This window comes from Schistocerca piceifrons, chromosome 1 (genome assembly GCF_021461385.2).
Source record: "Schistocerca piceifrons isolate TAMUIC-IGC-003096 chromosome 1, iqSchPice1.1, whole genome shotgun sequence".
Classification (NCBI taxonomy): Eukaryota; Metazoa; Arthropoda; class Insecta; order Orthoptera; family Acrididae; genus Schistocerca; species Schistocerca piceifrons.
The window spans coordinates 333,262,791-333,288,145 of record NC_060138.1 but is presented as its reverse complement, the minus strand read 5'-3'; the positions used below and the strand labels follow the sequence as shown (position 1 = coordinate 333,288,145).

At 39.9% G+C, this 25,355-nt stretch overlaps 1 protein-coding gene across 2 annotated transcripts in view; it reads right to left on the bottom strand.

Moving 5' to 3' along the window:
• Nucleotides 1-17,519, bottom strand: part of LOC124783143 (probable ATP-dependent RNA helicase DDX47) — a 116,704-nt gene extending 99,185 nt beyond the window's left edge. For both annotated transcript variants that reach the window (XM_047253999.1, XM_047253998.1), the window contains exons 1-5: nucleotides 17,362-17,519; nucleotides 16,653-16,746; nucleotides 9,589-9,753; nucleotides 547-713; nucleotides 240-476 (exon numbers count right to left, since the gene is read on the bottom strand). In XM_047253999.1, the coding sequence (XP_047109955.1) occupies nucleotides 240-476; nucleotides 547-713; nucleotides 9,589-9,753; nucleotides 16,653-16,746; nucleotides 17,362-17,454 (756 nt within the window). In that variant the 5' untranslated portion in view covers nucleotides 17,455-17,519. The remainder of the gene's footprint in view (nucleotides 1-239; nucleotides 477-546; nucleotides 714-9,588; nucleotides 9,754-16,652; nucleotides 16,747-17,361) is intronic.
• Nucleotides 17,520-25,355: the final 7,836 nt, after the last annotated feature.

The window sequence follows — 25,355 nt, the reverse complement described above, 5'->3', positions numbered from 1 at the left end:
AAATTTCATTGATGAAACCTTCTCAAGTTGTCGGTCGAGACGTGGTGTCATCTTGCTGCAATGTTTTGATAAGACAGTACCATGATATGACTGATAACCTGAGAAGATTTCACCACTATCATGCCTTCCTGTACAATCAAGTTCCTGCAAGTGTTTAACAGTTGCACATTTGTATGAAAGTACTTTCAACATACTCGTTACACTTCACTAAAATGACTTATTTTCAATGATATTATTACCTTGAATTTCACTGGAATAAATATATAATACTGTTGCAGTTTCTCGACAGTCTGGTACTTTGTTGATACTTCTACTTTAACTGGATCCTGCAGTGAAGCTCTTTGAAGTTTCTGGACTTTCTTTGTCATTGTGGCTGAAAAGAGAAAGGTCCTTCGTTCACGTGGAATAACTTTCAATATTTTATCCACTTCTACTTCAAAATCCATATTCAATATGCGATCAGCTTCGTCCATTACCTGAAATATAAAACACCTATGAGCAAACTGAAAACTTGGGCACATATTTAGATAGCAGTGCAAAACATACCAAGTATTTGAGTGCTCTTAGACTGAACCCTTTGGTGTTTTCAAGGTGATCAACAAGACGTCCTGGAGTTGCTATAAGAACATGTGGCTTCTTTGCAAGCATTAAGGCTTGAGCCATCATATCCATACCACCAACAATCACAGCACACTTGACTCCTATACTGGAACCTATAATCAAAGCAAAGGCGTAAGGTAGGAATTAAAAACAACAGCTGTTGAGACATCTAGTTCACATTTTTTGAACATCACTCCAATGTCAACACCATCCAGATGCCAGTCCAAATGTTGTGCTGACATCGGGAAATTGTAAAAACAGAAAGAAAAAGAGAGAGAGAGAGAGAGAGAGAGAGAGAGAGAGAAAGGGGGGGGGGGTAATTGATAGAAGGAAATTTAATTAGAAGACTGCTGAACTATTTTGAATTTAAGAGTACACATAATGCTTGTTCTGTAAAATCACAGTGAAGGTCTTCAAGGACATTGTAGATGACAAAAAAACAAGAATACATCATGCATATTAAAACAAGTGTGCTACATTCCTTCCACAGATTCTAAGTAAAATCTTTTTCATGGATGTGGAAGAAGTAAAAAGAATCTGAAACAGTTTTCATTTATAAGGTAACACTACATTTATGTCATTTACAGGGACATACACTGAGGTGCGTAAAATAATTCTTAGGCCATTGCAACCAAATGTCACCAAACAGAATGTGGTATACAAACTTATTTTGACTGATAACTTTGCTGCACTGAAGACAATCAGAAATCAGATTTTAAGCAACACTCATATTATTTTGTATCATTGATGATATATACATCTGCTAAGAAATTTATCAACAGAGTAAAAAAGACTGTCCACAATAAATACTTTTGGTCCTCTTAAATCAAACTTTGTAAGTAGCTGTACATTTCACAGCTGCCATCAAGTTACTGAATATGTGTTGCAGGATAATTGGCACCTTTTTGTAACAAAGTAAATGATTTTATGCAAACTGTTCTTATTTCATGTGCAGATTCCATGAACAGAGTTACTGGTTTGGGTAAGATACATATGACTAATTTCATTAAGGAATAAATATGCTATGATGCAGTAGTTAGCATCCCCAGTTCCTCGAACTGGCCTCTGCCTGATTTTCTCGAGTTCACATCCCAAATAAATGATATTATAATCTTTCGCACGCTAAACATTTTATCTCAGCTTGAAAAGCTAAATCATTATGGAATGCAAGCAAGTGAAATATACTAGCTTTTTATTTTTATTTCACCTACAATTGACAACAGCCACACTGGAAATAAAAGATTTGTTTATGTGCTTCCGCAGTTTTTACCACGTGAGTTCAAAATCAGGTTGTGCATTACTTTAGAACACACTTGATTCTGACGTACACCAGCAACATCATTGAAAGTTAGGTATCGTTCCTTACAGCACAATGCACTGTCATAATTCTCAACTTCATTACATTATTGTTGGCCGATTGGTGTGTTGTGTGTTTGCATTAGGTAGTCATGAAACTGAAAGCAAGAAGGAACACTGTGATTCTAATTTCGGGGTAAAGTAATTCTTGATTCTGGAAAATATGGTAACAACAGGGTGGAACGAAAGTTCAATATAGCTGACAGTACTGTTCATCTATGGAAGAAACAGAAATTGGCTATATTTGCAACTACTGCTACAAGAAAAATTCACTGGCCCTCACAAAGGAAAGCATCCCGATGTTTAAGTAAAAGTTTTGGAAGTCATCCATGAAAGGAGAAAGATGGGCAACCTGTGACTAGTGGCACCATAAGAAACAAAGCAAAAGATATGACTGCCCTTCTTAATGTACTGAAGCAAGAGTTTAAGGCCAGCCATGGATGGGTTGATCACTTTATGAAATGGGGTTACTTATCTTTACAATGCCTTACAGCAGTATGCCAAAAGTTTCCACAGGATTTTGAGGAAAAATTTCAAGAATTTCTGCGGTATGTCATTACACTTCAGGAAAAGAGGAATTTTTCAATGGTCCAAATAGGCAATGTTGATGAGATGCCAGTTTGATTTGATATGCCACATAATTAAACAATTGATAAGAAGGGGACGAAAGAAGTTACTACAAAAACATCAGACTCTGGTGTGTGAAAACTAGTGCAAAACTATCATTCTAGCAATCAGAGCAGATTTCTTAATCTTCAAGCAGGAAACAAACCCCAAGACCCCTACAAATGAAAAGCAGTTTCCTGATGACATCACTGTTCAAAATCAAGAGAAGGGATGGATGACAAACTTTAATGCTTGACTGACACTAAAATGTATGTGTACTTTGTCCTGGTGGGCTTTCTTAATAACTATCAATGCTTTGTCTTGATCCATTTTGTGGTCATCCCACTGATGATGTAAAAAAGAAGATTCACAGCCTAGCCAGTGACCTTGTTATTATTCCTCAAGGAATGACTTCCGTGTCACAACCCATGGACATTAATATAAAGATACATTTCATGTTCAGCAACAATATGAAACACAGTTTTGTGAACCAGACCATGAACTAACTCAGATAGGAAAAATTAAGCATGTTGCACCACACATTATTACAACTGGGTTTTGGCTGCCTGGAAAATTGTGATCATAAAGTCATTCACGAAATGCTGTTTCAAATACTCAGATGGCATTGGTGATATATGTACTCCAGAATGACAATAAGGGTGATGAGGAAACTGGAAATGAATCTGTTTCTGATGTATACTCTTCCAAGGATACCAGTAATAGTGACAGTAGTAAATAATGATGAGTAATGCCTGTAAATTATGATCTCTTTGTTTGCATGTCATGTAAGCAATCAAGTTAGGCATTATTTTCCAATAATGACATTTACACTTAACAATAGGTCACTTAAAATTGTTGATTTTTGATAGTTCCTGTATACATCCATTGTTGTCTTAAATAAATTTAGCCTACCACTGATGCATTAACGAATTCTCTTTGTTATGTTTGTAATTTTTAAAATTTAGGTATGCAATACATTCGATTTTGCATTACATTCATGTAAAAATGGTGGCTGATTTTGCCAAGAAACACCTTCAATTCAGATATGTTTGTCGGGTGTGGTCAGAAGTCTACTGCAGCAGCATTTCAATCAGTATGCCTGATTCTCTCTTTGGGGAGGTAACGTCCAGAATACTCCATTTCTGGCTGAAAAAAGCCTGCACTTCTCTAAATGACAATGTAGGCCTGCATCCCAGAGTGTCATAAAAGATAACGAGATTTTGCAAATGCTCCTGGCGGGAAGGGCTTATGACAATGAGATCATCCGGGTAACTCATGCAAGCTGGCATGTTGTGCCCGTTGTTCCAGAAACATTTAGAAAATTGCGAGGGCTTTGGCAATGCCAAATGGGAAATGCTTGTACTTGTACAATCCAAAAGGCATATTAATGACAGTGATGTTCTGCACTTCCTCATCTAAGGGTAACCAGAGATACGCAGCAGGGAGCTCGAACTTTCTGTAGCCTTCCGCTCCAGCAAGTTTGGTGAGGCAGTCTTTCGGCAGGGTAATAGGATAAGTTTCCATCTTTGGTTGAGCACGGATTGTAGCCTTGAAATCACCACACAACTCGAGAGAACCATTGGGCTTTATGACGATGAGTAGAGGGGTGGCTCATGCGATAAGTTTCACTGGCTTGATAACTCCAGCAGCCGGGAGACAATTTAACTCTAGCTTCACAGTAGCATTTAAGGTAACAGAATTGGTCTGGCATGGTAAAAATGAGGTGTGGCATCTGGCCAGAGTGTGATGTGTCTGGAAGCCTGAGGTACATCCCAAATCTGGTTGAAATAGAGATGTGGACACTGTGTAGAGATTATCCAGTTCCTGCAAAGGAAATGCAATTGATACCACCCTGACTTCACCAGAAGCAGAAAACGCAAACAACGTGAAGATGTCGAGGTTGAAAATGTTCGTAGCAGAAGGATGGCCAATAACAAACAACGAGATGGGCTGTGTAATACTTTTGGAGCCTATAATGATCGAGGACTGCCCATGTATTGGAACAGAACTGATACTGTAGGCCACCAAATAACTGCGATAGCAGTGACAACTCAGGCAAGCCCAACTGTGCATACGTCACCTGATGTATCAAAGAAACTGCAGTTCCTGTGTCCATCTAGAAATGTATGTTCTGGAGAGAAATGCGAAGTATGAGAAACAATTTCTGCATGAAGGGGTCACCTGGAGAGACCACAGACTGCAGCACGTGTACAGTACTCTGGTGCACTCGTGGGGTGGGATGAGAACTGGTGCATGGCTTCGACACAATGAGCGGAGATGCCACTCTTTGTCACAGTGCATGCAGAACTCCCAGAAATCCAGACAGTCTACTCAGGAATGAGCAGAAAAGAAATGCTGGTATGAAGGGAGCAGTCCTAGTGACTGTCGATGAGGAGCAACCGAAGGCTCTGATGCCATAGAGATGGAAAATAACATATCACAATACTGCTGCAACCTGGGGGTCACTGTACACCTGCAATGTGGGGATGGAACACATGGTGGCATGTTAACTGCTGCAACTTGTGGCCCTGCCATGCATAATTTATTAGGAGACTGGGCAACTTTGAACGAGTGTGCGATAAGCGTAATGTCCTCCAATGATGGGTTATCCAGTTTTGATGCCACTGTGTGGAGTTCAGGATTGAGTGCCAGCTGAACCTGAACCACAACATCATGAATCAAGGAATTTGCACCTGAAGTCTTGCAGCCTGAATTGATGAAAGAGAAACTGCATTTGCGGCTGAGACCTCGCAAGTCAGTGACATAGGACCGGTATGATTGTGAAGGCAGTTTATGGTATTTGTGAGGTGTGAGGCTTGAGCCTGGAGGCAACCACATGATATCATGAGTAGTAATTGGTCAACAGAGTGCATATTTCTTGAAAGGTGGTTCAGACAGAGGTGCCAATTTGCGGAGCAGAAAAAACATGTTCAATGATGCCCAAGGCAGAAATAATGTTGGCTGCAATGAATCATCTGTGACTTGAGATGCCATGAAATGTTGCTTCAGTCAATGCGAGTGTGTGTCCCAGTCCTCTGTAGCATCACTGAAAGGCGGAAGCGACAGAGGACAGATGGGGATGTCGACTGCAGGGGGCGCTGAGGCCTGTAGCAAAGTGGTCTCATGCACTCAAAGTTTGTTTGCCTGAATCTGAAGTGACTTTTGTAAAAAATCTATCTCAAGCTGCTGCTGTTGCTTCAAAAGGCAAACCAATTTAGTATCCATGCTATTGAACAACTTCCTTTCTCCTTGTCACCAATGCTATAGCCATTAGTAGCCACATATAAGAGCACACTCAAGAACACAGGAGAGAAACACCTGAAGCCTCAAGGCAAAAGGGTTGCCTGCACAAGACAACATGACACGAAGTGGTGACCAAGCTAAACACAGCTGACTGACAGTGGACAGGGCACAGACTAGGACAAGATCAATGCAACCTAAGTAAACAACGAAGTGCAAAGTTGAAACCTTCACTACAATAATATCATCAGGCTGAAAGCAAAGAGATACAGAATCCGAATCCCAACTACAGAGAAAGACTAAGTGTTAAGTGAGGCTGTTATCAAATAGTCCGTAGCACAGCAATGATCACAACTGACAATATCAGAAATGAGTACAGAACTGATTGGCCAGTTGCTGGGCAGCTGTATTTATATCAGCTGCAAGGAGCATTATTGGTTGGTGTATTCACATGGTGAGATGAGTGACACACTCATGCTGTGTGCACAGCACTGCAGCCCTCTAATGGCCATCTACATCATTTCCTCTGGAGAGTATTAGACTTCGTGAAGTTGGGTGCTAAATTTTTCATTCTTGTCAAGTACTGTATATTCACTCCAGTTCATATTTTTAAAGAGTTTCCTAAAATAATCAATTTTTGATTCACTGATTATCTTTCAGAGCTCAGATTGTGGCCAAGAGCAAAGTGGACACCTTATGGCACAACATGCAGCTGAACATAATGTGCTGGATATCAATGGCAGCTTCACAACCAGAGACATCTGTATCCTACCTTCCACCATCAGCTCGAACTGCACAGATGCGAGTTACCCTTTTAACACATTCTCTGGTCCAGACAGCATCCTGACCTCAACCTACAGCAATCTGCTGTCCTCACACCCTCTGTCCGACAGTTTCTGGCCCCTCTGTCCTATCACGTCCTCCCGATTAATGTCACCTCACCCTCATTGTGCGCTGATCTCTGCCAGTGCTCCCATCAGTCTTTTCTTGCTCTTCTTTTCCACCCCCCCCCCCTCCTTTCCCCAGACTCCCAAAATTGCACCTTGCAGCCTTGTTCTCCAACTATCTAGTCCCTGACTGACTTCTCTTCACTATCTATACCCTGATATCCCTCCCCCTGCTGCATCCCACTCCACAATGCTGCTTCTTATCGATTCGAAACACCTCTTTCCGGCCAGAGATAGCAGTCATGTGTGCGTGAAGTGTGCTTGCTTGTGTGAATGTGTGTTTTTTCGTTTCTGAAGAACACTGGCTGAAAGCTCAATTGGTAAAAGCCTTTTCATTGTGTGTCTGCAACTCAACGTGTCATCTTTTTAGTGAGTAGCAATCTATCTTTTTCATAATATTGCTGATATTCCAACCTGGATTTCCATTGTTTACCATAAGGAACTACCTGTCATGGTCTGAGAGGCCACTGATGTTGCCTTAGTAATTTAATTTTGTTCATTACACATTTCTATAAATGGAGGTCTTTGAGGAATCAGCTACTGCTGTCAAGAAGTTTACAGTAGGAAATAGTTTGAATGATAATGCTGCTCACTGCAATAGATTCTTATTGGAAGAGTCATTGCAGACACCCATATTAAAATTACAAACAATGCCTTTCTTCCCTGTGCAGTAAGTCAATAGAGTTACAAGGTACTTTATGAACAGATTACTTTTCTCTGAAGGTGCTCAGGACGTACACTGTCTTGTCACATTAATGTGACTAGCTGTCGAAAGTCAGAAAAAACAACTTTTGAAGCACAAACACTGTGAGACATGTAGGAAGAGAATCAATGAGGTTCTGGAAGGTACTGACAGGTTTGTGGAGCCATGCTGATATTAGTGCTGCGGTCAGCTAAACTGCCTGATTGAGGTGGTCTCACAGATTCTTGATTAGTGCTCTTCAAATCATGCATGTACTCTGGAAGCTGTATGGCATTGTCCTGCTTGTAAATGCCATTGAGCTCGGAAAAAACAGGCTGCATGCAGGGGTGGACAAAGCCTGTAAGAACAGATGCATAGTTATGTTGATCCAATGTGCCTTCCAGACTGTTGAGATCACCAAGGTAATGCCATGAAAACATTCCTGAGACCATAAGGTATGCAGGGTTTTTGGTTTCAGACGTTTCACACCGTACATGCCGACTGTCACCTCTCTAAAAGAGCATACAATGTGATTCATCTGAAAAGAAAACCTGTTGCTACTCAGTGGACGTCCATCTGTGATGTTAACATGCAAATTCCAGCCTTTGTCATCGATGCATGGGCACATGAACCAGGCACCTGCTGGGAAGGCCTGTATGAACCAATGCTCACTGAAGAGTCATTGAGGAGACACTATTGGTAGCCTCCTGATTCATCTGTGTGGTCAGCTGCTCTATTGTTCCTTGTCTATTTGCCCATATACATCTCCACAGCCATCATTCACCCCTGTCATCTATGGCCCGTGGTGCACCACAACTGTATCAGTGCCAGTTTTGGATAGCAAGATGCATGATACACTTTAACCACGGCAACAAACTAATAGACCACAAACTTAGTGTTTTGATAATGCTTGCACCCTTGGCTTGAAAGCCAATGATCATGCGTTTTGGACATCACATAAATAGCTTCGTTTCCACATTACGATAATGACTGCATTTTTTTCTGTGTCCCCCATCACGCTATATACATCCTCCACTGCAAGTACTGCCACCTGCCATCTGTGAGTGGTTATTGCACGATAATGATGAACACAGGCGGTGGCCACACTAATGTTACTGAACCGTGTATACTGCTCTATGCTATGTTTAATAATATCTTTATCCTAAGTGTATGACTATCCCTGGTGAATGTGGCAACTTTCCCATCTCAATTTCTGTTCTGCTGAAGTGAGATGTGATCCTAAATCCTGCAGACTTAACATAACTATACCATTGGTCACAAGATGTTCAGAGAGAGACACTATACCAACTGGGTTTGATTACTAGTTAATCAAAGAAATAAGAAGTGCATTAATTTTATTCCTTAGTCCTTTGGATACTGTGATGCAGTGAGGACAGCCAGTGATTGCCAGGAAATTTTCAGTAGATGTTTCTATGGACGCAGCATGCAAGAATGACTTATTCGTAATGATTACATACATCACAGTGAGGTTAACAGTCTTCCCAATGCTCAACTAGGTAAGTAAACAGCAGTAACGTGCCAAAAACCAATACTATCATGTAGGAGCAAGCCAATCATCTGACTATTTTGCAGCCTTAAACAGAAGAAGAAATATTTGTGTTGATGAAGATGACAAGCTGTCAAAATGTATATCCCAACTGTACTGCTGATGAAAGACAATAACTAGTTGTGGAACATTATCTTTATACTGTTTTGTTTTATTATTACTAAAACTTGTTATTGGAATGTTAATTTCATAATATACTTGAGCATTCTACGGTTTCTACCAAACTAGTGCAGATACTCCACACAAACTAAAAGTGTTGTTAATGTTTAGAGAGCTAATTTTAAGTCTAACTGTATGAACAGTTCTAAAACTGTTACTATTTGGCAACAGTTTCAGTCAGTAAAATAAGGACTAATATGCTAAACCATACATGGGTTAAAGGAAATATATGGGTGAATGGAAATTCAATTTACAGTTCCAGCTAAAAGTGGAATTTTGATCTCAATTTCTCTTTGCAAGTATGTAAATTGAAAGAACAATAACATATGAAAGAAGTTTACAAATACTTCTAGTAATTTGAACTGAGCTAACTGATTGCAACATCTCCAAAAAAGAAAGCAATGATGGCATCAGATTCTCATATGTCTTACCAAGAGCTTCAAACTGTTCCGATATTTGGAAGGCTAATTCCCTTGTTGGAGTAAGTATGAGAGCAAAATACCTCTGTGGATTCTGCAAAAGGGCCTGCAGTATTGGAAGTGCAAATGCACCAGTTTTCCCTGAGCCTGTTTCTGCAAGCCCAATGACATCTTTCCCTGAAACATAAAAGGAGACAACAGTTAAAAAAACCAATAACAAATTCTGGGCAACTCTAACAATGTCATAATGAAACAACTTGATAGGTACTGCATTAGAATCTGAAACCAGAAGTACACAAGAAACAGACCACCTCCTTGGGAAACTAGGCAAGCTTAAAGTCTCACTAATATAATTAAGCTAGAGTATTAACTTAATTTGGAGAGGCAGAGGGAGAAGTTTAACATGTTATGACTGTTGAGGTGATTAAACAATGGAGCAGCTAATCAGAGGAAGGAAACTAGCAAGAGCTCTTCACTAGTTGGTAATCAACAAGAAGACTGACAACAAGGAAGTGGTCACTCTTTCATAGAATGTCATTAATACACTGGTGTCGCAACAAAAGGAAATCTTGCAAGGTTGCAGTCATTTTGTCACAAAACAGTGTAAAAAGGTGATAGTACAGTATAAACAATGTAAAGAACACAGACGATTGCAACATGCATAATGGTAGATAAAAATTTTCTTCGTTTTTCCAACTTAACGGATTTCCACACACATTCAGGCAACTGGTTAACACACTCAGTATAGGGTATGACCACCTCTGACTGCAATACAGGCCTGACAACGACGGAGCATGCTGTGAATGACGTCATCATTCTCATGTTGAGGCAGTAACACCCATTCTTCCTGCAGAGCTGCTCGCAGTCTTGGAGAGTGATTATATGAAGATGGTATCTGTTCTTGCGGACATGTCAGAAATCGGGACCTCCTGCTTACATGACAGGTGCTCTATCCATCTGAGCCACCGAGGGCACAGAGAATAGTTTGACTGCAGGGATTTATCCCTTGAAGGCTCCCTGTGAGACCCACATTCTTAACTTAAATGTCCACACACTACATTCGTAGTGCCCCTGCCCATTACACTCATTACTCGCAGTAGACAATCTTATCGAGTCCCATAAGAGTTCGGACAATGCATGTGCATCCGCACAGAAGAAGGTTAATGGCCGGTTAGCCTTAATTTTATGAAGATGGGATCTGTTCTTTCGGAAATGTCTGAAAGAACATGTCGCACATGTCCGAAAGAACAGATACCATCTTCATATAGTTAAGGTTAACCAGCCATTGACCTCCTCCTGTGCAGATGTACACGCATTGCCTGAACTCTTACGGGACTTGGTAAGATTGTCTGCCGTGAATAATGAGTGTAATGGGCAGGTGCACTACGAATGTAGTGTGTGGACATTAAGTAGAGAATGTGGGTCTCACGGAGAGCGTACAAAGGATAAATCTCAGCAGTCACACTATTCTCTGTGCCCTTGGTGGCTCAGATGGATAAAACGTCTGCCTTGTAAGCAGGAGATCCCAGGTTTGAGTCCCGGTTGGGGCACACATTTTCAACTGTTGCTGTGGATGTATATCTTCGCCTGTCTGCAGCTTAAGGTCTTGATTTAATTATCATTTCAATTGAGAGTGATTGGTAGATGCTGACATGATGCAAGCTATTCCCTAGTGCTTACCAGACAGCTCTATGGGATTCAAATCAGGAGAGTGAGCAGGCCACACCATGTGTGCAGTATTTTCCACTTCCAAGAAAACATCAACCACCCATGCTCTAGGAGGTCAAGGATTATCATTCATCAGTATGACATCTGCGCCCACAGCACTTCGCAACAATTGTAGATGAGATCCCGAGATCTCATCATGATACCTGACAGCACTTAAACCTTGCTGATTCACCCACATAATTTCATTAAGAGGGGTTCAAGTGGTAAACGCAATCCCTGCACACACCACTAGGGATCCTCTTCGATCTCTGTCCCTTTCTACAACGTTTCGGCCCTGAAATTGTGCTCCATGTTCCCTCCACATTCGAATCCATTGAGAATCACTCTCCAGACTAAATAGGCACTGATCTGTGAAAATGGTGGTCCACTGTTCAACTGCCCAGGTGTTATGTTGATAAATCCCCTCCAGACATTTTCTTCTGTGAAGAACCATCAGAGGTAGACATACAGCATGCCTCTGACAATAAAGGCCACTCTGCTGAAGCATTCTGCACTGCCTTGATACACCATGTCCAGTGGATGCTGCGAGCTCATGTGCCTCTTGCCATGCAAGTACTAAGGCAGTCAGGTCATGCCCTTACAGCCAAATATAGGTTCTCTCTTCTGAAATCACACATGGTCAGCCCTGGTCTTCAGGATACAGTTTTGGTCTCTATAAACTGTCGCCACATTTAGGAAACAACAGAATGATTCACATTAATCAATCGAGCCAAATCAGTTTGCAACTGCCCTGCTTCCTTTCTTTCTATGGCCCTCCACTGCAGACAGTCTGGTAGGCATCTCTTTTGTGCCATACTGCATAGTCTGTGGCATGTACACAGTGATTGTGCATGTGGGTCTACCTGGCAAACACTACCTCATTTCATGGGGGCCTGACGTCATCGTTGGCACAGTTGCCCATTGAGCAGAATGCTATCTTCTGTGCAGAACACAACTGTATGGACATCTGGTTGGCAGTTTTTATGATTATATAGTGAATTAGACACAGGAAGGGGAAACAGCAGTTTGTTGCTTTAATTTTGGATGCCAGTGTATTAACAGGATTGCAAGATTGAGAACTACACTAAAAAATGTATGGTCTAAGCCAGAATACATAATGAGTCCTACACAGAAATGACTTGGTTCTCCAGTCAGCTCATTTAGGGAGCATAAATGGAATCGCACTATTATGTGGAACATGTCAATTAGTTTTTCTTGGTAAAATATGGCTAAATACAACCATGTCAACGACTGGCTTTTCCATTATTATTAATCTACATTAAAAAAAAAAAAAAAAAAATAGACAGATCCATATGTATGTGTTTGAAGGGGAGAGGGAGGTGGTTTGATTTTGTTTTGTTTTAGGGTGCAAAAACAACTAAGGTCATATGAGCCCCCGTCAGAACCTTAGAACACGAATATGAAAAAGGGGTTAAAAGCAACTACACATTATGCCCAATTGATGGAAGGAGAGAAAGCTAAGAACAAGGGCTTCCTCTTGGAGAGAGGTCCAGAAAATGTGCCGTAGAGACAATGGGGGTCTCAAAGATTAAATGTCCTTCCCCATATTTCTATGACAGATAGAAAGTAAAAGGTGGTCAACAGCCTGCATGTAGTTTGCTAAAATAGCTGATAACTCAGATGGCAAAAAGGTGTGCAGTCAGGAAATGGCAAACCGTCAAAGGTTGATGACAACGAGCACAAAGTGGTGGGGGATCACCATTTGACAAATGGCAATGGCTAGACCAACAATGACCAATATGCAACCTAGCTAAAATTAACTCCTCATGGTGAGAGGGCCGAGAGGAGGATGGCCAAGCCACTGGGAGAGGTTTAATTCCACGAAGCTTGTTCTCGTGAAGGGAAGACCAGTGGCAATGCCAAAGAGAGACCACCTGCAACACACAAATCAGAAGGAATGGAAGAACTAGCGGGCTGAAGTAGAAGGACTGCAGCCTTGGCAGCAGTGTCAGCAACCTTGTTCCCAGTCAGGCTGATGTGACCAGGAACCCACATAATCACCACCACTGCTCCCTCACAAGTGAGCAATGGAAGCTTTCTTGGACCCACTGCACTAAGGGATGGACCATGTACAGTGCACAGAGGCTCTGAAGGGCACTGAGAGAATCGGAGCAGATGACACAATTGAAAAGCCTGAGTCGCTGGATGTACTGCGTGGCCTGATACAAGGTGAAGAGCTCTGCTGTAAATACTGAGGAAAGCTCACCCAACACCAAGGTCAGTCCAACAGCCATCAGTGTACACAAAGGTACTGTTGCTAAGTTCCATGTGAAGGTCATGACATTTACAGAGACAGATCAAATCTGGAGTGGTTTCCTTGGGAAGTGAATGAAGTCCAAGTTGAACATAGGCCAGCGCATGAAGCCTAGGCAGTGAAAGGTACACACCCATTGGGAATGTGACAAGTAGCGTGAAGTTAAGCTGCCAGAGTAACAGACAAAAGCTGACTCCAGGAGGTAGCAAGAAGAGGGACGCACATCACACTGGCGGCCAAAGGAGTCATCGAAGAAGGAGACATACAATGGGGTGCCAGGCAAGGCAGACAAATGGTATGAATATCCGCTGAGGAGAACATCATGCCGGCACGACAGCGGTAGTTTGGCAGCTTCTGCATGGAGACTCTCAACTGGGCTATTGTAAAAGGCGCCGAAGGCCAAATGGGTTCCACAACAGTAGGTTGCATTCAGACAGCATAAGATCGCTGGACATGCAGATGCATAAGCGAAACACCCATAGTCTAGTTTCTAACGGACAAGGGATCAGTACAAACATGGGAGGACTGTCTGATCCGCTCCCCAGGAAGTACTGCTTAGGGCACGTAGGACACTGAGGAACTCAGTGCATCAGGCGGCCACACATGACACGTGGAAGGACCAAGAAAGTTTCCTATCAAGCTTTTGTAGCTTCAGCGAATGGATGAGCAACAGGCCCAAGGCGTAAAGTGGTGGAAACACCTATTGTGTCGCCAGAAATTCATACAAATTGTTTAGTCAGTGGAAAAGCAAAGGCGACTGTCTATGATCCATGAGTAAAGATGATCGAGAGGTCACTGAAGATACCGCTCAAAGAGACAAGTCTGTCGAGAAGTGCAATATATTGCAAAATCATCCACAAAAAGGGAGCCAGAGATGCCTGGCAGGAGACACGCCATAATAGGGTTAATGGCTATGATAAAGATGACAACATTCAGGACGGAGCATTGAGGCACCTCGTTTTCCTGGACAACGTTGTCCGGCAAGGCAGAATCCACATGTACCTTCAAAACTCTGTATTTTTAAAATTCCTGAAAGAAATGGTGCAGGTGGCATTGGAAACCCCACACGTAGAGACTACTGAGCATACATTCCCCAGCACGTCATAGGCTTTCTCCAAAGACTGTGGCTGTGTTTTTTTACGTGGTATTTACACATAAAAACATTCATGTCATGGGTTGAAAAAGTGACGAGATGATGAACTGCAGAATGCCATGCTTGAAATCCACACTTAGGAGTGGTCAGTAAATTGCGAGACACGAGCCACCATACCAGCTGGGCATTAATCATATCTATCATGACCTTGCAAACACAGCTAGTGAGAGAAATGGGGTGGTAGTTAGAAGGAAGGTGTTTGTCCTTACTGGACTTATGTATGGGTATGACAGTGGCTTCTTGCCACCATCTGAGAAATGTGCCACCTGCCCAGATGAGATTGTATGTATGAAGGAGAAAGTATATGCCCACAAGAGAAAGGTGCTGGAACATCTGAATGTGAACATAATTCAGCCCTGGGGCAGAGGATTGGGATGAAGTGAGAGCATGATCTAGCTTCCTCATAGGAAAGGCAGCATTGTAGCATTCACAATTCTGAGAGGAGAAGGGTATCACCCTAGTCTCCTCCACTCGTTTCCAATAGAGGAAGGCAGGGTGATTGTGTGTGGAGCTCAAAATCTCCACAAAATAGCAGCCTAAAGTGTTGGGGATAGCAATGGGGTTCAATTTTCGTATTTTCATTTGTAGGTATAGGTGTTTTGGTACCATCAACTATGGTCAAGGGAAACGTCTGATTCCAATTTCCGTAGTTTTTGCTGTAGGTGTTGTTTTGGTATCGTCAGCTGCTGTTGAACTATATAGGTCAAGGGAAGTGTCCGATTCCTGTAGATTTTTGTAATTCATTTAATTTTTGTTTGCCATCTTGTCTCTTGTGTGTTTAGGGATTGTGGTGTTTTTTTCTGTTATATTTAGCTTGTCCCCTCCCTAAAATCCCCAATTTCCTGTGGTTGTCCCATTAGTTTATTGTATTTTTGGATGGAGATGTCTTATTTATATGTATTTTCGTGTTTGCTGCTGTGCGTATGTAGTGATATCATAGGCGCCATATTGTACACACTTAGAATAGCCATTTTCGCCGTACTGACGTTGTCATGAGTGGAATCTGACACTTCCGTATTCCCCTTCTAGTGTTTTTAATTTAGAGATAAAATTGCTCACTGGTAAAAATGTGGACAAAGCACATTGGGCTGGGATGTGACTACAATGAATAATAAATGCAGATTTTATCTAAATAATGCAGTCTTTCTGAGAACTTGCCACCTAGCCCTTTATTGGCTGACACAGAGTATAGGGGACATGCATTTGAACCACAAACACTCACAAAGCATCTCATATGTCGAAGGACACAAAGCACCAAATGAAAACTTCGTTTGCTGCCGTAGATAAACACAATCTGATGCAATATTTGTTTTGCAATGGCAAATGCTTGATGGAAGTTTATACCTGACACTGAAATTCGCTCTATAAGCATCAGCCAGCAACTGTAACTGATACCTAACAACACCTATTGCCAGTAGGCCTACTCCTAGTGCTTCATAGTGCATTCCTATCCTGGTTGACAGCAATATGGAGGGTAAATGATAACTCCTCCCAAGAAACCAAATTGTTATTGTAACAAATTTTTGAAGCAAATCTTTGATCCCACTGGTGAAGAATGCACACACCTTTTATAACTGCACGATGTAAATTGTTCTCTGCTAAATGTATGGCATTCCATTACATTTTTCAAATGAAGAAATGAAAGAAGTTTATTACTTTTGAACAGTCATGTAAACTATAAACATAAAAAGAGCCACTGTATAATAGTACCACTGCAAATAAATTAGGTCTGATTTGTACGCTGATGTTACTGCATTCTTAAGCAATATATACTAGTTAGAATGTATGTTAACATGTTAGGCTATATGGTTTTTGAACAACTACAATGAGACATTGGATTACTGTCACTTAAGAACCTTAATTGGGGGAAATAACAGAGACATTACCATTAGCACTGTGGAAACTGTCTTCACATTTTATCTCAAAACGAAGAGTACATACCTTGGAGGGCTAGTGGTATAGCTTCCCGTTGAATTTTAGTAGGTGCTTTCCATTTAAGTTGTTCACATGCTTCACACAATACGTCAACTACGCCCTGAAACAATAAATTAAAATCTCACTACAGCAATCAGTAAACATTCGATTTTGATTTAAACTTTTTTATTTCACTTAACAGTGGTAATTTATATTGAAGTTTCTACACGCAAACTGAAGATTTAACTTAAAACCAATTTCAATCACAAATTGTTTGGCTCACTTATATTTAAAGACCAGAGCTCTTTGTTTTAAGAAAAAGCCATAGCACTTTTTTCACGACAGAAATATGAACGGATACACGTAAATCCGCAACCAATTGTTAATCATTAATTCTTTTCTGTAAACATGTCAAGAAATGTTACAATCGGCCATCCGTTAAAATAATTTAAGTTCGGTCTGTGGCCTTTACATTATATGGTACAGTCCCAAGATGTAATATTTGCTCAGCTACTGTGGCTTATTGTCACACGTGTTATCCTCATGAGAAACACGACACTTTAACTGGAATTTAACGATTGATCTTAATACGTCAGGTCATGAAATCAGTAAACAATGTCGCAAATAGTTTTGACAGGCCCTCATCTTGTTTACACGTAATATCCACATAAACTTTCAGTGCACACTTCCAAATTTACCTATAGGAAAATAATGTTATAGATCGAAAGCACACTACCAAGTCCTTAAATGTAACTTCTTTCTCGGGGTCCTCTTCAACGACGCTATCCAAGATTTCCTCACTTCCAGATTCCACATTATCTTTCGCCATTGCTCAAGCACAACAACAATAATACTGCAACGTGCTCCGAATGAGCTGTAGCAAAGATACAATGTTTATAACGTCATCTCTCTTTGGCTTATTATACCCTTCGGAACTTGAAAATTATAGGAGTAGCTCTTTGGTTAGCAACCGAGTCAATATGATTGCAGTAGTTAATTTCCTAATACAAAAAAGTAGGGCAAAAAGCACTTAGGACATAAGCAAGTTAAATGTGTTAGTTACATAAATCAGGTACAAAATTTTGCATACTCTGAACAAATTTAAATTCGAAATGAAAGTAGTTGTTTTCTTTCTATTCCATTGTAAATAGAAAATCTTTGTAAATAAAAGTATTTGAATACTAACTGCAAAACAATATTTTCAAAATACCTTTATTCAAATAAAATACCTTGACTTAGTGAACATTCTACATGCCAATTATTTAATTGATTTTTACACCAATAATTGTTCAAATCTTTCATCTTTCATGTTACACCTATGTGACTTCATTATCATCCAACAAAGAGAAAATTATTGTTCAACAGAAGCAGAGCTTGGTAAATAAGTATTTATTTTAAGAGAAAGTTTTTTTACAGTTGTATATCTGTTCAATGAATCTAAATTATTGCCACCATCTCTTAAATCTTAATAGTTTTTCCTGGTCTATTGTAGCGTGAGCACTATCACTGGCCAATGAAGGGTCAGAATACTCAATGATCACATACTAAGATTCAACGATTTCTATATCTGAGGGTTGCAAGTTCCTCCCATTTCCTTTTTCTTGTGTCTTCTGCTGCACTTCTGAAATAAACAGTTCATTAAGGTATTCTTTGCTAACCTTGGGTTGTTGTTGTTGTTGTGGTCTTCAGTCTGGTGACTTTTTTGATGCAGCACTACATGCTGCTCTATCCTGTGCAAGCTCCTTCATCTCCAAGTAACTTCTGCATCCTATATCCTTCTGAATCTGCCTAATGTATCTTGGGTACCCATTTTATTTCGAAAAAAAGGCTAAGATATGGCTGCTAATATACTGTCCTTTACCTTTGGTCCTCTAATTTACAAAAACCCTCAAAAAGCCAATGAAGACTTTACTTCAATAACTTCTATTAGCACACCACAGTACATGGGGCTACCCATTTGTAAGCTGCATAGCATTCTTTGAATTCTCATTATTTCTGGCAGAAGAACTCCATGGTAAGCATGTTTGTCCCCTTCTAAACTTCTGATGGCATTAGCAATAGATTTTCAGCACTTGTGCATTCCTTACCAAATTCTGCTTCAATTTGTTTAAAAGCTGCCAATCCAAGTTTCCTTAAAATTTCATTTAGAGTATCCATGACTTGAGTAGATCTTCAGTAGAATTACAGTATGAAGTCCATCATGTTGGACATGGATATGTAGGGAATTTTCCAGTTGATTCTAAATAGGTTTCACAGGCTTTAGGAGCCCTTGAACATAGCTTCTAAAATGTTTGACATTTTGACATTGCTGCATCATAAGGTTTTTCATGTGAATTACTTCGAAATTGGACCTCACCCCTATCTCTTTGTGCTATTCAATGTAATTTATGAGTGACACACTTCTTAGGCCGATGTTTCAAAATGCACAAATTATCTTGATCTAAACACATGATCATCATTATCATCATTATAATCATCATCATCATCATTACCACTTAGAACTTAAATGTTTTGAACATGACTGAATATCTTTCATTTATTCATGTATCTGAATCTTTTCCATATGTTATAAACCTTTGACCATATTTGTTCCATTGTTGATAATAGTATTCACGATTTTGTCAGCATTAAAATAAAATTGAGAATGTATGTCCACAATCTGGTTCTTTATTGTAACTGTGTTTTCCCTGAAACCTGCTGCAAGCCGGATCTAAACTTTTATCTTCAAATGTTTCACAATCAACCCAATGAGCTGTTGCACCCAGTTTCTTTTGGCTAATGACCAAATGTCTGCAGTGGTGCATACAAAACCAACATTTTTCAAAGCTCTTTTTTTACTTTCTGCATATTTTGTGTAGCTTTCTACATTTTTATTACATGTTTTCTGGCACATAATTTTTTATGAGACAGATAACTGTGTGTATCTTTGACACATTAAAGGAGTAATTTTCTACAACCAATGTACGTAACAAGCTATCACTTAGGAAGCAAACAATCACCATGGTCAAATCGCTGTCTTCGTTTACAATCTAGGGTTACACAAACATTGTTAGTACAACAGTCGTATCAAAATTACCGATGACCGACAAAAACTATCGATACAAATATTAATGATGAAAACAAAAAACAGTTTTGCAAGTACTCCATAGTTGCAGACATCGTTTTAAAAGGTATAGCCATCACTGTCACCTAGAATGAACTCTCTTAGTGTAACCTGTGAGTAAAATTGCCGCACACCATCTCAGAAAAATGTGATATTGGTCTCACTCCCTCCTTCCTTCACTTTCTTTTGACATCACCAGGCATTATCTGATGATTTCAGTATGTTTTACATTAAATAAGCAATAATAGTATGATGTGAACTCAAGTTTTACTGTCTTTCCTAATAATTAAGATCATGGTTATATTCACACGACAGGTATACCATTAGCACTATCTGCATCTATTGAGGAATTATTTTTGTATAAACAAATGCCTCATTAAATGAAAGAAAACTACAAAATATGAAATAAAAAATTCAAGAGACGCATTTTGTATTTTATAAATACAAAATATGTACATTTTATTTATTTCAAATAAAATATAAAATGGCTTTTGAAAAAAAGTATTTCAGATTTAAAATATAAGTAAGCATTGGGCATTTCGTATTTGCATTTCAGATACATATAGTTCACATAATGCACATCTCAGAATGTCACTCATATAAAAAGAACTTTGTAAGCCAGAAAGATTTTGATAGTTTACTTATGTGAAACTGATACATCGCAAAACTAATTTTACACATCAGGCTAGGTTTTATACACACAAAAATTTTGTACATCCTTCCTAGAGCCATTCTGATGATAATAGAGACATTTACAGCATATTTCTTCATCCTACATCACTTTATAAACTACGTTTTCCCTCATAGTGGATTTTATGTGTGTATTTGATGTGTACAGTTAGGGGAAATTTGAAAGTTTTTATCTAAGAAACAGATAAAGATAGCAGAAAATTTTCAAGTTTGTTTGATATCGGGATCTTAGGGACAATATATCGTAAAACGTTCAGCCATTTTTGTGCATAGACGTCTTGGAATCTGCAGTACGGTTTTGGTACGAAAAAATGCCAAAAAACATCCTTTTTGTGGTTTTCTAAGGAACCGCCCATGTATAAATACAGATTTTTGGAAACAAGAAGATGACACTTTTAGATAAAATCCTAGAGAATACACTGTAAAAATGTGAAGTGATTTGCTGTTCTTTTTTACTGTTTAAATTTCACTTCATACTGGATTTTATGTGCATATTGTACATGTAGAAATAGAGTAACTTTGAAGCTCTGTATCTTGGAAACGGATAAAGATATGGGGAAAATTTCCAAGGTTATTCGAGATCGGAATGTTAGAAATATATCGTAAAAATTTCAGCCATTTGCTGTGAATAATCGTCTTGAACACTTGGCTTGTTTTTGGTACAAAAAATGGTGAAAACCCTTTCTTGGGATTTTAAGGATCCACCTATGAAGTAATGGTTTCCTGTGTAAACCATTTAAGGCCCACAGTAGACCACTTCAAAAGCAAAAAGAACCAATCAGTTTGCTCTGTTTGACTAAGCAGGAGGAAGTGCATAATATTCATACTTCGACCCTGTACTGTAAGGCAGAGGGACTAAGAAGATCATTCTATTGGCTACACAAATTGTCCCTAGCGCAAGGGCTATTCAAACCACTTGACTCTGCCTTTCTATCACCAATAGAAACCGAAACATGAGCCCTGGATGAATCCCATTTTTATGTCCAGTGTTTTGGAACATATCAGGTAGCACATGCTGTCCCATGTACCAATATGTAATCAAACTGCTCCCTTAAATGTATTTAAACAGTGAATTACTTTCATCTGCCTCTTGTACTGTGTTCAAATTCATATGGAGTCCATGTATCAGTTTTTTATGTGTCTGCAAATCAGCATGTCACAGCAGGAACTGTTGTGTATTGCACAATATCATCCTTGTATGGCACAATATACTGAGCCAGTGTCAATAGTTTAAAAGCTCCAGAGTGTAGTATAATTACCATGGAAATGTGTCAGCACAACTCTCAGATTCATTCAATCTCCATATTTGCCAGTTAATAATATAGATGTAGTCAATTCAGAGCCAGTGCTAGTTACAATAAAACTTCTTATATTTAGGTTGTTTACAAACTAACATAGAAATGCAATTGACTTACATCAGCACATGTAAATAAATTACTTTTTCATATTCAGATATTAAAGTAGTATTTTTAAAATTATCTCAACTCACTTGGAAATTATGGATTTCTTTGATCTTCGTTACTGTAGCAGGCAATGGACTAAAATGTATTTTGGGTTGATAATGTACACTAAGCTGGAAGTTCATATGAAATGTAAGGTAGGTTAATGCTGTCACATTGACACTATATTTCACCACAGTTATGTGCAACTCTACTGTGGACGTGTCACACGATGGGAAGCCCATCACATCACCTCTTACCCACATTTCGCCCCTTCTACTGACGCCTCTGCGATGGAGGTCACAACTGTGACGCCTAGCGTCGAAATTCCGCGGTTTTCTCATGGGCGGCCTAGGAAACCATTTCAGGCATACCACCGCTCAGAATAGACACAAATAGCCTTAGGTGTTGGCATAAAGGGCGTCAATGAAACCACCCTTATCTATCCTTGGGATATGATTTCCACACGTTTCGTGTTCGAAAACTACAGCTCGCATTGTAATGAGCAACAGGACGACGTTATTAACGATCTTTTGCAATGATGAGGCCACTCCAGACGATTCAACCCTTCTCTAAGGACATCGTGGCCAACAACACCATGAACGTGATCATGCGCCTTTGGAATGCAGTTCAATCGCAACTCTTGCTGCGGTGTACAGCGTAGAACCATAGGGACCATTGAAAACTATTCGGCAAAATTTGACTTCACAGTATTACTTGAGTGAAAGCTATTAATTCTTAGGAAATAGCTCATATTCTTAACTGCAAACAGCATCTCAGAAAATATACATTGATTCTGAAATACCAATCTTACCGCAATTGGGCACTGAAATGAATTCAGTGGCAACAAGTGAAAATTTGTAACAGATCAGGACTCCAACACGAATTCCTCGCTTCATGATGATAACTTTCTCCAGGTGCTGGCCCACCTACTCCTGATCTTCAGGAATATGGGTATAACTTATATGGATATGGTGTCTATTCTTTCGGACCTGCAGCTGTCTAGAACGAAATTAGAATTATGAGAGATATAGACATGGGTGCAATTTCGGCACTTAAGATAGGACTTAATTTCGCACATTCGCCACTACTGGATGAAGATATTTGCCAGAAACTCCTACGCGACCCAACATCGACAATAATTAGAAAGACATCTGAACTTCTCAAACAGTCTTCAGTGGAAGGCTGTGTGGTCAAGAATCTTCTCCAACAGGCACTTAGACCATATATTGGATGGGATGCCAGTCCGCCTCCTCGAATCTACCATTGGTTCACCAACATACAAGTTTGCACAGTGTTGGCGAAATTCCTTTCTCCACATGTGGAACATTGTGAACATTATAGTAACTCGAAGATTTTTGCACCCAAATTAAATGTCTTCGGGTTAGTGAAGGTGACATTATGGCCAGTTCTGATGTGGTGGCGCTATTTACAAATGTACCTTTAAATACTCTTTGGACCTGGTATCCTAGCTCTTTGTAGGTGACGTGGTCGAACTATTTAGGCACACTCTAACTTCTTATTTCCTGTACAATAGCCAGTATTATCATTAGACGGACGGCGTTCCGATGGATAGCCCATTAGCTCCAGCTGTTGCAAACCTTAAAAATTTTGCAGATGTACACGCTGTTTTTCATAGATTTTGTTCATACAATACTACCTATTTAAGTGCCTTACAGAACATCAAATCGAGAGGTTTGCAAAACTGCTGTGTTACAAGTATGAATAGTCAATGAATGTGTATGCATTTTCTCCTTCTCATTGTCTTTATTATTTTACTCAATAACCTTCTTTCTACTTTTAGTCCAGCTTTTAGTTGCAATGAGTTTGCCTTGTAGCAGAGCACACTTTGTCAGAGGTGAGCAAGAGGGCAGGTTTCAGAATGAGTGGCCACCAGCGGCGAGCCCTCGGCTTCCAGATAAATTTTTTACAATGGCCAGTGAAGCGACCCACTGGGACAGACACTCCAGTATATCAGAGGGCCATTGCCTGTGCGCAGCTGGTCGAATTAAAGCCGTTTCTGCATCTGAAGAACACAACACGCTTCAGGCCCAGTGAGAACTCGGAACAAGCTTTCTCGTCGTCATTTTACTGCGCTGCAGGGTCGAAAGAGCATTCCTCAACCCAAGCGGGGAGGCGGCTCTCTTAGAAGTCAAAATTTGAGAATTCCAGCCGCGTGAAATTCCTCTCACGACCACTGCTGTTTAGTTTTGGTCTTTTTGAAGAAACTCCAAACCGAGCGTGAGAATGATGTGACTTCGGGAGCGTGTGGAAAGAGAAATACGGATTAGCTTAAATGCCTTGAAGTTAGAGGGGCTTAGGAGACGCTTCTCTGGCAAATAAGAAATGTCACAACATAAAGGATAGGACAGAAATCTTTCTGTTATCTTATCAAGACTTTCTGCTCTGTACTCTGACCTGTGTTTCCCAGGTGCATGCAAGAATGATAGTAAGAGGGGGAATGCAAAACTTTGTATGTCCAACGGAAGATTGTGGCGTCACTTCTATTTTCTGATTTTGTGAGTTAGGCTGATTAACAGGCATCTCTGTGCCTGGCTGTCCTGGCAACAGATAGGAAGTACTATGTTTAGTAATTAGCAAGTGCAGCATCTGTTCTAGGACACAGCCAGGTAGACAGTTTTCTGTTAAACGCTCAGTTTTGACACACTAAACTCCGTTCACAACTGAAGATTTGACAGAATTCTGGCTATGGTCATGGAAAGTGGAAAGGATATAGAAAAATTTTCATTTGCTGATACATGTTAAGGGGTTTTGACTGTAAGTGAGGGTTTATTCAGCATCTCCACGCAGGATCATATGTTTTACCCTTCCGTCAGAATTTTTTTCTTCAGTTCATTTTGAATTTTGCACAAGTCTAAAGATAAGTTGTGTTCTTGCTTTGGACGTATAGAACCGTTCTCTTTAACTTAAATTTGAGTTATTGGATTACTGGGAAAATTGTTTCAGCGTAGGCCTTATTGGGTCATGATTCAACCACCGCCAGATGAATACGTAAGCAAAGAAGGCATTCCGACCAGCGCCCGTCGTCGCGTCACGATGCTACAATACAGTCGCTACCTGTGGTAAAGTACCGCTCAACCCTGGCATGGTGGGGAAGTCTGGTGGCAAGACTCGGGCTAATTTCTTTTCATTCCACTTTAATGCATGTACAGTTCTTGTTAACATCTGTAATGCACATTCATTGTCATTTGAAAAGGACAATTTGTCTCGTGAAAGAGAAATAAGAATCTATTGGTTACTATTCCGCCTTTTCCAGTATCCAAACGCACCTCAACTAATTCAATTGAATTCTTTTTTGTTTTTCTGATGGAGCTTTGTGATCAGCAATTGTGTTCAATGTCCATTTTTATGTAGTGAAAATAAATAGTGTTGATTAATGTAACATCTTTGGTCCAGTACTAGCGCCATTATCCTTGTAATCAGTATATTATGAATGCAGATGCAAAGAAGTACTACACTTAAATTCATGTAAGTCAG